The 18,104-nt window shown below is 43.7% G+C and overlaps 1 protein-coding gene across 3 annotated transcripts in view; it reads right to left on the reverse strand.

Moving 5' to 3' along the window:
* zfyve26 (zinc finger, FYVE domain containing 26) overlaps nucleotides 1-18,104 on the reverse strand; it is a 36,693-nt gene that overhangs the window by 7,758 nt on the left and 10,831 nt on the right. For 2 of the 3 annotated variants that reach the window (XM_058056979.1, XM_058056977.1), the window contains exons 14-34: nucleotides 17,937-18,067; nucleotides 17,629-17,866; nucleotides 15,856-16,119; nucleotides 15,649-15,771; nucleotides 15,405-15,575; nucleotides 15,099-15,338; nucleotides 14,926-15,031; nucleotides 9,834-10,657; nucleotides 9,543-9,742; nucleotides 9,369-9,473; nucleotides 9,177-9,299; nucleotides 7,653-7,820; nucleotides 6,403-6,652; nucleotides 6,232-6,333; nucleotides 4,211-4,383; nucleotides 4,003-4,139; nucleotides 2,821-2,849; nucleotides 2,574-2,710; nucleotides 2,274-2,494; nucleotides 1,056-1,203; nucleotides 757-966 (exon numbers count right to left, since the gene is read on the reverse strand). In XM_058056979.1, coding sequence (XP_057912962.1) covers nucleotides 757-966; nucleotides 1,056-1,203; nucleotides 2,274-2,494; nucleotides 2,574-2,710; nucleotides 2,821-2,849; nucleotides 4,003-4,139; nucleotides 4,211-4,383; nucleotides 6,232-6,333; nucleotides 6,403-6,652; nucleotides 7,653-7,820; nucleotides 9,177-9,299; nucleotides 9,369-9,473; nucleotides 9,543-9,742; nucleotides 9,834-10,657; nucleotides 14,926-15,031; nucleotides 15,099-15,338; nucleotides 15,405-15,575; nucleotides 15,649-15,771; nucleotides 15,856-16,119; nucleotides 17,629-17,866; nucleotides 17,937-18,067 — 4,100 coding nt within the window. The remainder of the gene's footprint in view (nucleotides 1-756; nucleotides 967-1,055; nucleotides 1,204-2,273; nucleotides 2,495-2,573; nucleotides 2,711-2,820; nucleotides 2,850-4,002; nucleotides 4,140-4,210; nucleotides 4,384-6,231; nucleotides 6,334-6,402; nucleotides 6,653-7,652; nucleotides 7,821-9,176; nucleotides 9,300-9,368; nucleotides 9,474-9,542; nucleotides 9,743-9,833; nucleotides 10,658-14,925; nucleotides 15,032-15,098; nucleotides 15,339-15,404; nucleotides 15,576-15,648; nucleotides 15,772-15,855; nucleotides 16,120-17,628; nucleotides 17,867-17,936; nucleotides 18,068-18,104) is intronic. The other variant, XM_058056978.1, reaches the window with a different exon arrangement.

The following is an 18,104-nucleotide window of genomic DNA, read 5'->3' on the forward strand; positions in this document are numbered from 1 at the left end:
ATTTAGCACTATCACCCTTGGTGTTAGCATTATTAGCATAGTATAATTTTTTTAGCCGTTTTCATAGGTAGACTATTATATAAACATTTAGCACTATCACGCTATGTGTTAGCATGCTTAGCATAGTATCATTTTTTAATCAATTTTCATAGGTAGACTATTATATAAATGTTTAGCACTATCATACTAGGTATTAGCATGCTTAGCATAGTATCATTTTTTTGCCGTTTTCATAGGTAGACTATTATATAAACACTCAGCACTATCACGCTAGGTGTTAGCATGCTTAGCATAGTATCATTTTTTAAATAAATTTTCATAGATAGACTATTATATAACTATTTAGCACTATCACGCTATGTGTTAGCATGCTTAGCATAGTATCATTTTTTATCAATTTTCATAGGTAAACTACTATATAAACATTTAGCAATATCACGCTAGGTGTTAGCATGCTTAGCATAGTATCATTTTTTAGCCGCTTTCATAGGTAGACTATTATTGATATGCAAACACTATCATGCTAGGAGTTAGCATGCTAACGTTAGTATGTACAGTGCTTGACAGAGGCCTGCGCTGTTCGCTGTTTTGTCTTTAATATTTCAACTCTATGTGTTACTAAATTGACATATTTTTTCCTCCCAATATTACGTGTTTATTCTCACAAAATTCAAACTTTCTCATGAAAATACAACATTTTAAGTTCAATTTTCACAATTTTCATTTTTTTTGGACTCTGTGGCTTGAATGCCCTACCGTGGACAGAGCGGGTCTCACGGTGGTCTCGAGGTGCTTCACAATCTCCTGGAGAAGCGTGGGGCCCGGGTTGAGCTGGTTCCGGTCCACGGGGGCCTTCAGGCAGCGTGCAAACTTCTCCCGGGCCCCCGTGAGGTTGCCCGCCTTCAACGAGGCCATGGCCCAGACTTGCCACACAGCGCCAGGGTCCAGACCGCTCTTGGTGGACACCTTCCAGAAGAATGCCACCGTTTAGAACTTGTTTGACTGGATCAGTAGGAGAAGATGGTCAGAACATCCATGATGATTTTTCTCCTCACCTCCACTGCTAGCTGGTAATGCTCCGCCTCCAAGAGCTGGTTGCGCAGTCGCGTCACAGCTGATGTCTCCAGGATGTCGTCCAGGGAAGGAACATGTTTGTAATTAGCCGCCACTAAAATCTTCAGCACGTCAACTTTGCTGATGTAACTGTGGAATGAAGAAGACAGTAGCAGCGCTTAAAAGAATGCAGGCTTCACTACACATCTTAAAACAACTACCAACCAGATGTGGGGGCTGATCATTTACTTTGAATACATGGCAATCCTAGCATAATGATAGCATGTAGCTCACAACCCAGCATGATGTTAAAATGTAATGTTAGCATGTGGCTCACAACCTAGCCTAGCATTAGCATGGAGGTCACAACCTAGCATGATGCTAAAATGTAATATTATCATGTAGCTCACATCCTAGCATGATGCTAAAATGTTATGTTAGCATGTAGCTCACAGCTTAACATGATGCTGCAATGTAATGTTAATGTCGCTCAAAACCTAGCATGATGCTAAAATGTAATGTTAAGCATGTCACTCACAACCTAGCATGATGCTAAAATGTTATGTTAGCATGTAGTTCACAAACTAGCATAATGCTAAGATTTAATGTTAGCATGTCACTCACAACCTAGCATGATGCTGAAATGTTATGTTAGCATGTCACTCACAACCTAGCATGATGCTGAAATGTAATGTTAGCATGTCACTCACAACCTAGCATGATGCTAAAATGTTACGTTAGCATGTAGCTCACAACCTAGCATAATGCTAAGATTTAATGTTAGCATGACTCTAAAATGTTATGTTAGCATGTCACTCACAACCAAGCATGATGCTGAACTGTAATGTTAGCATGTCACTCACAACCTAGCATGATGCTAAAATGTTATGTTAGCATGTCACTCACAACCTAGCATGATGCTAAAATGTTATGTTAGCATGTCACTCACAACCTAGCATGATGCTGAAATGTAATGTTAGCATGTCACTCACAACCTACCATAACACTGAAATGTAATATTAGCATGTAGCTCTAAACATAGCGTGATGATAAACGTAAGGTGTCCAAAGTGCGGCCCGGGGGCTGTTTTTGTATTGATTTAATATCATTCAGCATTCAGCATGGGAAAAGGTTTGTAGCGCCCCCGGGGGTTATTAGCATTAAAGCCATGGGTGCACGAGAGGGCATGTTGGCACACGCCCGTAACCCAGCTCGCTCACCTGTCACACAGCGCCAGGTCGTGGCTGCGTCCGACTTTGACGAACATCAGCTTGGCGCTGAAGAGCAGCCGGCGCATGATGTCCGTCAGCAGGCATGCGTCCACCTCCGGGTTGGTCAGCTTCCGGGAGAGCGAGCGGCAGTGGGCGATGAGCTGGTGGCCGCACGCCGTCTGGTCGCTGTGCAGGGACAAGATGGCCACGCAGAGATGTGCACTGGGCGCCTTGGGAGTTTTAGAAAGACATCAACCAAACACTCAAAACCTTAAAAAAAATTTTTTTTTTAAGTTTACGTTCCCAGACCTGCTCGTAGTAGAACTCGCTTCGCCGCAGCTGGTTCTCCACGGGGTCCGTGGACAGCCGAAACTGCCTTGGGGCCACCTCAGGCAGGTGCAGAATGCCGTTGAGGACGTCTTCCGTGGAGGCGGGGCTCGCCGCCACTGCACGGAGGGGCGTATTCATCAGGTGACAAGTGTTCCAGGTACATCTACGTATTTAGCATCTCCACGTGCTCGCTAGAAACTGGAAAAGTGGCTTTGACTTTGCTTACCTTCACTTGCTTCCAGCTCGTCATCGCTACTGCACATAGGAAGAAAAAACAACAAAAAAACAAAATCAAATATTCAATCGTATGATTGCAGTTTTACAAAATGTGTGTTTGAACGTTTTCACGTCATTTAATGTAAGAAATGATTGAATTTGAATCAATACAGTACAGGTACAATTCTAGATTTTTCCATATTTATGCAATATATTTTATTGTATTAAAAAAAGGTACTGATTTTATTGATATCATGTATACATTTTCCAAATATGAACTTGAAAGTAAATGTGTTATGTCATAATGGGATGTGAATATAAAAATACAATTCAGGTCCAATTTAAAATGTAACTCCTTTAAGAGGATAACTTGGATGCTTTTATATTTTCAGGTATTTATATGTTGATATTTTTTATACATTTCAAATATATGTGCTTTAATGAGGATGGATGAATACGCATTTTATATCTTTTATTTTTTATATATATATTTTGGATTTTATATTATTATATTATTTATATTATATATTTTTACTCCTTTTAGAAGATACCTCTGATAGATATTTATTTTATTTATTTTTAATTATTTAAAATTTCTTTATTTTTATTTTATTGATATAATATATATTGTATATGTTAGAAATATGCATTTATTGTATTAAAAAAGGTACTCATTTTATTGATATCATGAATACATATTCCAAATATGTATTTGAATGTAAATGTGTTATGTCATAAAGGGGTGTGAATATAAAAATACAATAAAAAATGCTTTTATATTTTCAGGTATTTATATGTTGACATTATATATACATTTCAAATATATGTGCTTTAACGAGGATGGATGAATACACATTTTATATTTTATATTTTCTATATATATATTTTTAATTTTATATTTTACTCCTTTTAGAAGATACCTTTGATAGATATTTATTTTATTTTTTTATTAATTTTCTTTATTTTTATTTTATTGATATAATATATACTGTATATGTTAAGAAATATGCATGTGAATGTAATTTCATGTGAATATAAAAGTACAATCCTTTTGGGGACACCTTGTGTGGATGTATTTACTGCTGTGTGTATACAGTATAAAGTATAGTGTATACAGTGTACTGCATACTGTACGTATATTTGGTGAGTGAAAGAGGAAAATGGCACCCAGGGTGAGCAGGGTGGGACTTACTGTGGGTGAAAGTAGGAATAACACTGGTCACAGACCCTGACCTCCTCGCCGGGACACCCCTCCACGGCCATCTTGCGCTCGGAACAGGCGTGACAAACCAAGCGGCCGCACCTCCGGCAGTGATGGCGGCGGTTGAACTGAGAAGGAGTACAAGGGTGGGAACGGCGTTAGTTATCTCCGCCAACTCCTTCTGCCTGTCGTGACTCACCATGGTGAACCTCTCGCGCCGACACACCATGCAAACATGCTGCTGGGTGTCGGGCACCCAGTCCTTCTGGGCCGGGGGTTGCTCCGGAGGCTGGAACTTGGCGGGCGATGAGCGTTTTCGTTCACGATCTCTGTCAGCGCTGTTTGACGAGGGCGTGTGCGTGGGCGTGGCACCTGTTGGGAGACGTCGGACGGAGAAAATGTCAACCTGACAACCAAGTGCTTACAACAGGGGTCTCCAGAGTGCGATTGGCCCGCATCTTGGCCAGGGGTCAGCTGGGATAGGCTCCAGCACACACACTCAACCCTAATGCTGGAGCCTATCCCAGCTGACTTGGGCGAGAGGCGGGGTACACCCTGGACTGGGAGGATTTATTAATTAATGAACGAAAGTCTAAGTGTGCAAGAGTGTGCAAAGCCATCTTAACGCCGACTTTTTGTGACGTCGCTTTGAGCCGGACTTCCTTCTATGGGCATGCCCCGGTTACAAGCTTTAGGCCTGCTCTAAATTTAAATTTAAAAATTAAAATAAAAATTATTATATTATTATTATAACTATTATGATTATTATATTTATTGTATTAATGTTAATTATTATATTAATTATATATAATAATATTGTTATATTTGCATATTTTACATAATAATAATATAATTATTATTATTATTTTAATTTTATTTTAATTATTATAATATTTTATTATTTTTAAAATATTTTAATATAAATATAAAATAATAAATAATAATAGCAGATTGCATGACAATTTTACAGATACAATAATACCAGGTGGACTGTTACGTGTAAAATATATTGTCTGCCCCCCCCCCCCGAAATTTTGCTAAAGTGTTGCAGAATATTCTGGGAATAAATAAAATATTCTAATAATAAAATAATAAAACCAGGGTTCAATTCCACCCTCGGGCATCTCTGTGTGGAGTTTGCATGTTCTCCCCGTGCATGCGTGGGTTTTCTCCGGGTACTCCGGTTTCCTCCCACATTCCAAAAACATGCTAGGTTAATTAGCCACTCCAAATTGTCCATAGGTATGAATGTGAGTGTGAATGGTTGTTTGTCTATATGTGCCCTGTGATTGGCTGGCCACCAGTCCAGGGTGTACCCCGCCTCTCGCCCGAAGACAGCTGGGATAGGCTCCAGCACCCCCCGCGACCCTCGTGAGGATAAGCTGTAGAAAATGAATGAATGAATAAAATAATACAGTAAACCTCGGATATATCGGATTCAATCGTTCCCACTGGTTTTGTCCGATATAAGCGAAATCCGTTATATGCGTATACCGGAAAATGTCCGTTTTACGCATATATGGGATTTATATCCGGTATATGTGTAAATCGGATTTTATCCGTTATAAAAAGGCACTTCCTTGACTATGTTTCCAATGTACCTGGACGCGCAGGCAACGCTGCAAACGCTGCAAATGACGTCGTATAGCGGCCTGTCACCATTCGGCGAATCGGAGCGCCACGATGCGGCCATCCGATATATGTGAGGGAAATTTAATGGAAATGCATTGGAACGGGACTGGAGATTTTGTCCGAAATAGGCGAAATCCGTTATAAAAAATCCGATATATGCAATGAATTTTTATTGGAAATGCATTACAGAAAAATCGGTTCTTTTTTATCTGTCCGTTGTGAGCGAATTTCCGATATATCCGAGTCCGATATATCCGAGGTTTACTGTAATAATAACAAAAAGCCTATATAGAACACAATAGGCTGCGTGCCTTGAAAATCAGTCCAAATCCACCAAAACGAGCGCTAATGTCTTCTGAAACATGGCTGGGATGGAACCAGTTAATAATAAGCGTTTTCACCTGCATGACAAAGCTGAGATTTACGTTTTATCTTGAAATATATCAAACTTCTTAGAAAATATGAAAGTGGCAAAGTTGCATCTGTCTATCCATTCATTTTCCCTTTGACACCCCTGTTTCCTTCTGGATGCTCCTAGCATTTGTTGGTGCGTCACATGATCCCCTCTGACAGGAAGTGCCTACTCACTCGCAGAGGGTGCCGGCGATTCCAGCCGAGCGGACGACAAGACGCCGCTGCCGTCCTGAGCCGAACACTGGGAGAGCGCATCCTGCAGGCTGATGACAGAGTCTAACACACAAGAGGACGCTTCATTAGGTACTGCCGCATATTCTGCTTCACGCTTCCCCGGGGACTGACCGGAGCGGGACCTCTCTCTGGGAGCGCACGTGAAGTCGAGGGCCTTGCCGGCGTAGTCGGCCAGAAGCTCATCGATGTCGTCCGCCCCGAAGCCGGCCTCCTGACCGGCCAGGAGGCTCCTGAGGGTCCGCACCGCCACGTCTGCCCAGTCCACCTTCAGGTTCATCAAGAGCTGCTCCAGCATCAGCAGCGGCTCCGACAGCAGCGGGAAGTAGTCCTGCCTGGCGGCGGACGGCAGGGTCAGCATCACCTGAGGGAAGAATAAAAATATCATTTCACAAAAAAACAACAACATACTGTTAAATTAGAAAATCAGCAGTAATTTGACAAGAATAAAGTCACAATATTAAATAACAATCATGACATCTCATCATAAATTAATAAGGTCATTTTCCGAGGAAGCGGAAGAAGAGGAAGAAGAAGCAGAAGAAGCAGAAGAAGAGGAAGAAGAAGCGGAAGAAGAGGAAGAAAAAGCGGAAGAAGAGGAAGAGGAAGAAGTGGAAGAGGAGGAAGAAGAGGAACAAGAGGAAGAGGAACAAGAGGAAGAGGAAGAAGAAGAAGAAAAAAAAGGAGGAAGGGGAAGTGGAAGAAGAGGAAGAAGAAGAAGAGGAAGAAGAAGAGCAACAGCAAGAAGAAGAGGAATAGGAAGAAGAAGAGGAAGAGGAGGAGGAGGAAGAAAAAGTGGAAGAAGAGGAGGCATAGGAAGAAGTAGAGGAAGAAGAGGAGGAAGAAGAGGAAGAAAAAGAAGAAGAAGAAGAAGAAGAGGAATAGGAAGAAGAAGAAGAAGAAAAAAAAGGAGGAAGGGGAAGTGGAAGAAGAGGAAGAAGAAGAGCAACAGGAAGAAGAAGAGGAAGAAGAAGAGCAACAGGAAGAAGAAGAGGAATAGGAAAAAGAAGAGGAGGAAGAGGAAGAAAAAGTGGAAGAAGAGAAATCGGAAGAAGAAGAGGAATAGGATGAAGAAGAGGAAGAGGAGGTAGAAGAAGCGGAAGACTATTTTTTGACAATTTTAAAACCATTGTCGTTTAATAAACTCAATTTTCAAAATTCGTTTTAATTAAATGAATTTTAAAAAATGAATGGAATAAAATGCATGCTAAATATGCTAAAGAATAATTGTAAATAATTAGAGAAACACTATTTGAATGAAGTCAGTATCATAACATCATATTTCAAAAAGAAGTTGAATGTTGGATTTTTTTTTTAAAAAAGGGACCATGTAAAGAAATAAAGCAAGGTGACCTCTCACCGACCTTTGACCCAAGATGGAGGGTGTGGATGTGCCGTCGCCGTGCCGGAGACACCTGCCTCTGGAAGTGCAGCGTGAGATAGTCGGCCAGGAAGTGACACGCGGCCAAGCCGGGCCGGCGGTCCAGTGCTCGCTCGCAAACGTCCAGGCCGCACGGCAGACCCTCCAGAAGCTAAAACAACACATCAAGGGAAGTGTAGCGTGTGTGTTTGTACTACTACATACTGTACAACTATGTGTCACAGTATACAGTATACAGTATACAGTATACAATACCTTTACTCAGAATATCACTGAGGGTCCGCAAAACACAATATTTACATCATAGAATTTTAACATCTTCAATGCATATGCCTCTTCTTCTTCCTATTCCTCTTCTTCCACTTTTTCTTCCTCTTCCTCCTCTTCGTCTTCCTATTCCTCTTCTTCTTCTGCTTCTTCTTCCTATTCCTCTTCTTCCACTTCTTCTTCCTCTTCTTCCACTTCTTCTTCCTATGCCTCTTCTTCTTCCGCTTCTTCTTCCGCTTCTTCCTATGCCTCTTCTTCTTCCGCTTCTTCTTCCGCTTCTTCTTCCGCTTCTTCTTCTTCCTCTTCCTTTTCTTCTTCCTCTTCCTTTTCTTCTGCTTCTTCCTCTTCCTTTTCTCCCTCTTCTTCTTCCTCTTCCTTTTCTTCCTCCTCTTCCACTTCTTCTTCCTCCTCTTCCTCTTCTTCCACTTTTTCTTCCTCTTCCTATTCCTCTTCTTCTTCCTATTCCTCTTCTTCTTCCTCTTCTTCTTCCGCTTCCTTTTCTTCCGCTTCTTCCTCTTCCTTTTCTTCCGCTTCTTCCTCTTCCTTTTCTTCCGCTTCTTCCTCTTCCTTTTCTTCCTCTTCTTCTTCCTCCTCTTCCGCCTCTTCCTCTTCTTCCACTTCTTCCGCCTCTTCCTCTTCTTCCACTTCTTCTTCCACCTCTTCCTCTTCTTCCACTTCTTCTTCCTCCTCTTCCTCAAGTCTGATTATTTAATTTGAGGTATTTTAAAGAATATTTTTCTTTTTTCTCTCACTTACTTTTATTTTTCAATCTCACTGAAACGATACCATAACATTGATGTTTTTTTTATATCTTTTTTTCTATATCTGTTTTTTTTTCTTTCTTTTATACTGGACTATGTACGATACGATGACTAGTAATGGACTGGTTGCTCTTGGCACGTAGTTGGGTGCCTCAAGCCCGGGTGAGGGTGGTTGGATGTGGGGTTTTCATTCTGGTAGACAAGGAATAATATATGTTTGGTTGGGATGAGGTTGGAATCTGGGTGGTTAGGGGGGGTGCGACTAGATAAGTCTTGACTTCTTCTCACTCCCTTTCGAACATGTGTACGTTTATATATACATAAGTATTTTTATTTGTATTTATTTTGGTTGGTTTGTTGTCACCTCGTACTTCGGTACGAGGTGCATTATTTAAAATAAAACAAAAAAAAAAACTTATACTGTATTATGGAAAGCAGGAAGTGAACAAATGTGCGTGGATGCGGGGGATGCTGTGTACCTGGAAAGCTTCATCTGTTTGTTCCTTCTCCAGAAGATGAAGCAAATGCTCCGTCTGCAGCTGCAGTCGGGACTGCTCGCTAACGGGATAAAGCTCCGCCCACTGTGCGCAAAGCAGAAATTCCTGCGGAAAAAAAAAAAAAAAGAAATGACACGACATTGTGGAATAAGGTTGTGCGGCCCGGCGTCACACCTTGGCCTCCAGCATCCTGGCCAACATGGACTCGGAGTTGGCTTTGGACTCGGCACTGAGCTCCTGCCAAGTCGCCCACGGCAACGGCGGTTGTAAAACCAACATCTGCCAACGAGAGGCGGAGCCTTGAAAACATGTTCCAATAAATAATGAAAATAAATATTCCCATGTTACCCAGCGATAAATGTCCAACTCTTTCCTCCTCTGCTGAAGGTCGGCTCTCAGTGACGATTCCGTGTCGCCGTCATCCAAGCAGAAGTCCAGCAGCTCCAAACATGCCGACAGGGGCCAACAATCCAGGGCCTGCAGGGCCACGGCGGCACGCAGGTTGGCATCCTGTACCCGAAACAAGTGTCCCACGCCGTCCTCGCCACCTTCCGTGGATGAAGAAGAAGTCACAATAGACACTGACTGACTAGCATTGCATCAATCAATCAATATGTTGTGCCAGATTTGCACCCTCACCCTCTAAGGCCGCCCAGGCAAGCAGTCGGTCCCTCAGCGCCCCCTGCTGGCTGCAGCCAGGTCCGTACAGCTCCAGCAGCTTGAGTGCTCGGCCCAGGTCCTTGGAGCACAGAGCCTGCTGGAAGGCCTCAGCCGCCGCAGCCCGGGCGACTTCCTCCTGAGGACCGCCCAGCAGGAGACTGACGAGAGGCTTCCCGCACACGGACGCTCCGAGTCCTGCAGAACCCTCATCGCTGTCAGAGAATGCGGACCCCAGAAGCGGTTCTGCCATGGAGTGCAGATACGCCCGTAGGGTGGGGAACGCCTTAAGGAGGTTGTCGACTTCCTTGGAAATCTGATCTCCATCCATGCCGGCCTCCTTGCGGCCGCTGCGGAAATAACCTGACCATCCAGAAGGCTGGGAGCGAGCGTTCTCACCTCTGCAAGCGCTCAAGCACGCCAGCGTGGCCACCAGAGGGCTGCGAGACTTCAGGAAGGCCAGAGCGGAAGGCGTGAGTAGAAAAGACGGTGCCGAGGAGGAAGGAGAGGCGGAAGGGTTGACGGTTGACGTGGAGTTCTCCCCCAGTGACGACGATGACGACTCAGAGCCGGCGTCGGACTGAAGGTCGGCCATCATGAGCGTGGACGCGTGCTCCTTAGCGTGCCGCTGGAGCAGCGAGGACAAAGCGTCCACGCTGAAGACCGTGTCCCCTTTTCTTGCTTGACTTGAGTCTCGGTCTGGGTCTGGACAAGCGGTCCACACGGGAAGTACATCACAGCAGCGTTGGACGATGACCTGCTGGACGCTGATGTGAAGCCCCGCCTCTCCCAGCAGCGACAGCAGCCTGGACCGACAAAAGCCACCAAACAATTGACTTGACCTGTCAATTAAAAAACTATAGAAAAGAATAACAATGGATTTGCTTCATTGCCAGAGCCAGCTAGCCTATCACGTGCTAAAGGCACTCAACTTCAATGTAATTCTATTAAATAGATACTGGAGATGCACGGCGGTCGAGTGGTTAGCGCGCAGACCTCACAGCTAGGAGGACCAGGGTTCGATTCCACCCTCGGCCATCTCTGTGTGGAGTTTGCATGTTCTCCCCGTGCATGCGTGGGTTTTCTCCGGGTACTCCGGTTTCCTCCCACATTCCAAAAACATGCTAGGTTAATTAGCCACTCCAAATTGTCCATAGGTATGAATGTGAGTGTGAATGGTTGTTTGTCTATATGTGCCCTGTGATTGGCTGGCAATCAGTCCAGGGTGTACCCCCGCCTCTCGCCCCAAGACAGCTGGGATAGGCTCCAGCACCCCCGCGACCCTCGTGAGGAAAAAGCGGTAGAAAATGAATGAATGAATGAATGGAGATGCTTTATTCATCGCTCAGTTATTACCATAAACCAGGAGTGTCAAAAGTGCGGCCCGCAGCAGAAGTTGGCCCCCCACCTCACTATGGTCAAATAGTCTCATTTTTTTCTGCTACGTTTGTGTTGTTTTGTGCAAACAAACATTTGTGAATAGATAGAAAAATGTCATTTACTGAAAAATACACATTAGCATTGTTAAATTATATATAAAAAAAACTTAAACTGTATTATAGAAAGCAGGAAGTGAACAAATGTAACAGTTAGTGATTGTAAAAGTACCAGATGGAGGGGTAGGATTTAATAAGCTTTGCTTCTTCCTACTTCTTTTTGGACATGTGGAACTGTGAACTGATTATGTGATGCATTCAATTGTAATCTGATGCATGTTCAAATGAAATTAAACCATTACCATATTCCATTTCTAAACAAAAAAATAAACTGAATTAAAGTTACTATGGTACACATTATGTCATTGTATGGTCATATCACCTCGTACTTGGGTACGTGATAAAAAAAAAAAAAAACTATATTAGGAAAGCAGGAAGTGAACAAATGTAAGAGTTAGTGATTGTAAAAGTACCAGATGGAGGGGTAGGATTTAATAAGCTTTGCTTCTTCCTACTTCTTTTTGGACATGTGGAACTGTGAACTGATTATGGGATGCATTCAATTGTAATCTGATGCATGTTCAAATGAAATTAAACCATTACTATAATTTGTTTAATTTATTGATAAAAAACATTCTAAGTAATAGCTATTGACGGAACAAAAGCCAAGAGGTAATTGGTATCAGCTAGACAGGGTTTCTTCCTTTATTTCTCTTTTAATATCGTTCGACCCCTGCGGCACAAACAAAGCGTCCACTGATGTCTGCCGTCTCTTTAAGATTTGCCGAAAATGCGACAAGGCTTCATCGCTGAACATGCTGCAGGCCCGGCTTGCAACACCTTTGTTAGGGTGATGTTTCTCCACAAAACTTTGCAACTCGCTCCACTTTGCACACGCGTCCTTAATCCGCCAAGAAGGCACACATTCCTCCTCTCTGCCGCTGTCCTCCTCATCCGAAGCCTCGGCTGCAGCCTGGTGGTGTTCCACTTCAAGTTCTTGCAGCTCCTCTGTGGTTAGCTCCTCCCTGTGATCGTTTGCTAACTCTTCCACATCCTGGTGGCTAATATCCAAGCCTAAGACCTTCCCCAAAGATACAATACACTCCACAACGGGGTCGGTTTCAAACCTTTCCAAATTGTCTTGAAGAACACAATCAGGCCACAGTTTTCTCCAAGCTGAGTTCATCCTACAAGAAGTCAGTTCCTGCCAAGCCTGGTCTATAAGACTTATACCGTGAAGGATACTGAAGTGATTCCTCCAGAACTCCACTAAAGTTAACTCCGTGTCCGAGGTCACCTCCAGGCACCGCTGAAGCTGTGCTTTGGTGTAGAGCTTCTTGAAGGTCGAGATGACCTGCTGCTCCATGGGCTGAATTAGAGGAGTGATGTTCGGGGGTAAAAAAATCACTTTGATGAAGCTGAACTCCAATAACTGGTCTTCCAAGTCTGGAGGATGAGCAGGAGCGTTGTCGATCACCAGGAGACACTTGAGGGGTAAATGATTTTCCAGGAGGTATTTTTCCACACTGGGGCCAAAAACTTCCTTAATCCACTGAAGGAAAAGTCGCCTTGTGATCCACGCTTTACTGTTCGCCCTCCACATGACACATAATTGGCTCTTGATAACATTGTTTCTTTTGAAGGCTCTGGGATTTTCTGCGTGATAAACGAGTAAAGGCTTGATTTTAAAATCTCCGCTGGCGTTTGCGGCAAATAAGAGCGTCAGTCTGTCATTCATAGGCTTGGGTCCTGTGAGCGCCATTTCCTCCTGCGTGATGTGGGTGCTCTTTGGCATTTTCTTCCAAAAAAGGCCCGTTTCGTCGCAATTAAAAACTTGTTGTGGGAGAAATCCTTCGGCGATGATGTAGTCATTGAATTCCTTGACGAAGTCTTGCGTGGCTCGGTGGTCCGCCCTCGCAGCCTCGCGTTGACTGGCGACGCTGCTGTGAATTCCGGTCCTTTTCTTAAAATTCTCAAACCAGCCTCTGCTGGCTTTAAATTCATCCACGGCGTCGCTAGTGACGGGCATTTTCTCAGCAAGATCCGCGTACAACCTTCGCGCCTTGTCACAAATGATGGCGGCCGAAACACAGTCTCCAGCTAACTGTTTGTCATTGATCCACACCAAGAGCAACTTCTCCACGTATTCCATCGTTTGCGATCGCTGTTTCGTTATCAGGTGTACTCCTTTGGCAAAATCAGCTTCCTTGATTTTTTCTTTCTTCGCCAGGATTGTACTTATTGTCGATTTGGTCTTCCCGTACATCCTGGCGAGATCGCCCACGCGGATGCCACTTTCATACTTTGCTACGACTTCTTTCTTGAATTCAATTGTGTTCCTCACCCTCTTTGTTAACGTTCTAGTGCCAGGAACTTTGTTTGGCTCCATGTTGGTTTATTTAGCAAAAAAAAAAAAAAAGCTGAGACTTACGGCGGAAATAGTCAACAGAGAACTACATAATCAAGTAGCGATTACGTCACAAATGGGCGACGGTGCTGGGGAAAGAATTAGTTCCGGGTGAGAGTTGAGAGCCAGGTCTCGCGAGAGAAGGTAAATCCACACTGAACGTTATCTTTTTTACTCTGTCGTTGTTTTTCCTCACTGTTGTGAGGATCAAGCGGGAGAACACCTTGACCCAGTTCAATGATATTTCTTGGATCTTTTTGTACTCTTCGTATTTCTTATCTTAAAAGAAAATTGCCAAAATTGTACAAAAAATCCTAAACCCACCTATTTTAATCCGTTTTTAATGTTAGCTAGCTTAGTTAGTTTTAGCCATACCACATAAGCTGGCTTAGTTAGGTTTAGCCATACCACATAAGCTAGCTTAGTTAGTTTTAGCCATATCACATAAGCTATCTTAGTTAGTTTTAGCCATACCACATAAGCTAGCTTAGTTAGTTTTAGCCATACCACATAAGCTAGCTTAGTTAGTTTTAACCATACCACATAAGCTAGCTTAGTTAGTTTTAGCCATACCACATAAGCTAGCTTAGTTAGTTTTAGCCATACCACATCAGCTAGCTTAGTTATTTAACGCTAGGTGTAGGCATTCGTTTCCATGCTGCTATGTGACATCATAACTTTTTATACCTGACTGCTGTGCCCCGCCCCGCTTTTAGCCTTGTTTTAGCTCTGAGTGAATGTTTGGATATTGTATTTTAATGCATCGTTTACTCAACTCTATTTTTATTTTTTTTCTCTACTGTAAGCGTCTTTGAGTACTCTGAAAAGCGGGTGTTATTTCATGTCTAGAGGGCTGTAGTGTTAAAAAGTGTGTTTAGAAGGCAGCAAACAGGTTTTCTATGTCATATTGTCTCTTATTATGTCTACTGTATTGGATAATAGGAGTGTAAAGGTGATTATAGGGGTGTTATGTCATGTCTAGAGGGCTCTAATCATGGTAAAGGGTGTGTTTAAAAGGTTGCAAACAAGTGTTCTATGTCTTATTTTCTGTTATTATGTCTACTAAATTGGGTAGTAGGAGTTTAACGGCGACTATAGGGGTGTTATTTCATGTCTGGAGGGCTCAAACAATGTTGGAAAAGTGTATTTAGAAGGTGGTAAACAGGCTTTCTAACCTCTAACTCCCAAAATATTCCATTTGAAGTTGGCAAATGGCCGAGAGTCATCTTACCTGTCAGGAGACACCTGTCGCTCAAACAGCAGGTTGGAGAGAAGCTGCGCTGGAGCTTGAAGTAACACCAACAACGGATTCCCCAGCTTGACCTCACTGCTGTGGTCTGAAAGAACCAACAAGTCCGTCACATTCCTCCCCCTTGGACCATCTTCTCCACTCAGTCCACAAACCTTCAGAACCGAGGCTGCACACCAGCACCCCTGCCAGCGTGTTGACGTAGTTGAGAAAAGTGCGCACAAAGTCAGGCCGGGCCAGCTCTCCATTGGGCTCGAAGGGGCACAGCTGGTCCAGAGCGTGGAGCAGCTGCTGCGTGCCGGAGCGCACCGGGTGAGCGTCCAGCTCCGATGGCTTCAAGTTGGCCTGATCCACCAGCAGCGTCATAAGAGAACTTGAAGCCGCCGTGCTGCTTTCTGTTACAAAACGACCGTTTCACGTCACACTAAACACAAGCGAGGCTGCCCGGCGACTTGGCTCACCTGCTCCATCGCTGGAAGAGCTCAGGATCTGCAAGGTGTTCTCCAAACGTTGGTTCAGAGCGAGTCGGGCAGCGATGCACTCTTCACTCAGCGTCGGGTGGCAGCAGAGCAGCACTTCCTGGATGCAGCGGCCAAACGGGCAGGCGTAGGTCGGCTCCTCCCCGCCGCCTTCTAAGAACACAAGAACACAGCTTCAAGCACAACGTGTGCAGGAAGCGGCGAACTTACAACGGAGTCCAATCACCTGACGTCTTGATCACGCTCTTATTGGTGGTAGAATGGTTAAGTATTTTGCTGATCTGCTCTAAAACCGCAGGAAATCCACAAATGTTCTCCGAAACAGGCACTTTGGGGTCCACTTTTACTCCTGGGGGAGCACACGGTCCAACATGAACATGAACCCCAACCACCACGTATCCCACAAGGCATCCTACAACTTTTGGGCAAATACCTCGAGCTTCCAGGCTGTAACTGAGGCGACGCTCTGCGGTGTCCAGAAGCTGCCGGGACGTCTTCCAAAGCTGGCAGTGACAGCACGCCAGGTCAAAGGCCGCCATGGCCGGGGGGCTGAGCTCTTCCAGCAGCTTGCCCGTCATCCCGGTTGGCTGAGGGGAGCACCTGCTCAGCCAGTAGCCTTCCTCCAGGGACGGCAGCGGGTGAGCCGGCGTGCTGAGGAGGCGGTCGGCTATGTCGGAGATGGAGTAGAACGCCACACCTGCAGACACAGCCATACAGTACATGTGTTGTTATGAGCGCCATTTGTTTCTTTATTACCAAAATGTTTTTTTGTTTATACAGTTTATTGAAATATGATGTTTTAAAATTCAGTTTGTCAAAATACGGTGCTCTTAAACTCTCAGTTAATAAATAAATCAAAAGTTTTGGCCATCCAGGACTAAAGTAATCTCTTGTTTATGGCAGACCCAACCGTAATAAGTGAATTTTATTTATAAGCCAAATATTTTCATAGAGCATAAACAAACCTGTTTACAATCTTCTAAATACACTTTTTTCACGATTAGAGCTCTCTAGATATGGAATAACACCCCTATAGTCATTTTTACACTCCTACTACCCAATATAGCAGACATCATAAGAGAAAATAAGACATAAGACATAGAACACCTTCAAAATAAACTTTTTAACAATATTAGAGCCCTCTGGACATGACATAACACCCCTATAGTCACCTTTACACTCCTATTATCCAATACTGTAGACATAATAAGAGGCAATAAGACATATAAAATCTGTTTACCACCTTCTAAATATACTTTTTAACACTAGAGCCCTCTAGACATGAAATAACACCCCTATAGTCACCTTTAAACTCCTATTATCCAATACAGTAGACATAATAAGAGACAATAAAGACATAGAAAATCTGTTTACCGCCTTCTAAATATACTTTTTAACACTAGAGCCCTCTAGACACGAAATAACACCCCTATAGTCACCTTTACACTCCTGTCATCCAATACAGTAGACATAATAACAGAAAATAACACAAATAAGACATAGAACACCTGTTTACAACCTTTTAAACACACATTTTACCATGATTAGAGCCCTCTAGACATGAAATAACACCCCTATAGTCACCTTTACACTCCTATTATCCAATATAGTAGACATAATAAGACACAATAAGACATAGAACACCTGTTTATGACCTTCAAAATAAACCTTTTTACAATATTAGAGCTCTCTGGACATGAAATAACACCCCTATAGTCACCTTTACACTCCTATTATCCAATACAGTAGACATAATAAGAGACAATAAGACATAGAACACCTGTTTATGACCTTCAAAATAAACCTTTTTACAATATTAGAGCTCTCTGGACATGAAATAACACCCCTATAGTCACCTTTACACTCCTATTATCCAATACAGTAGACATAATAAGAGACAATAAGACATAGAACACCTGTTTATGACCTTCAAAATAAACCTTTTTACAATATTAGAGCTCTCTGGACATGAAATAACACCCCCATAGTCACCCTTTTCCCAATATAAGAGACATAATAAATTAGACCTGTACTCGTGTTTGTTACTGAGAATATACTCTGGTGGCATGGAGATAAAGAAAGTGATGTCAGGGGTTCGGAGTTGAGTTTGGACCTTCATATGTTTGCCCCCCACCTCCCAACACACACACACACACACTTACTAACCAATACATTAGGTACACCTGCCCAATCTAAAATGCCGTACCTGCCGCCGCCGCGCTTCCGATAGCCTGCAGCGTCGAGCGTCCGCTGCTGCCCAGCCGAGTTCGCCCCGTCCCAGAGGCGACCCCCAAGCCCTCGGAGGATGACGACGACGACGACACGGACTGGCTCTCCATCTTCTCCTCCACCCGGCCCAGCTCCACCAGGATTTCTGCGTAGCGCTCCATGAATGCCAGCTCGCCGCAGGGGGCAGACGCCGCCAGGTCGAACACCAGAGATACCTGTAGTGCAGGACACAAACAGAAAATGACTTTGTGACCAATAAATCATCAAGTCTGTTGCCGTGGTAACCTGATGGGCCTCCATGAAGTTGCCGCGGCGGATACAGGACATGAGCAGAGATTCCGGAGTGGACAACATGGCGGGGATCAACCAGCTGTGAGGCGCATGGACAGCGCCCCCGCCGTGGGCTCGTCCCTCCTCTGCAAACAAAGCACCCGTTATGACAAAGTCTGAATT

This window comes from Doryrhamphus excisus, chromosome 19 (assembly GCF_030265055.1).
Source record: "Doryrhamphus excisus isolate RoL2022-K1 chromosome 19, RoL_Dexc_1.0, whole genome shotgun sequence".
NCBI lineage: Eukaryota > Metazoa > Chordata > Actinopteri > Syngnathiformes > Syngnathidae > Doryrhamphus > Doryrhamphus excisus.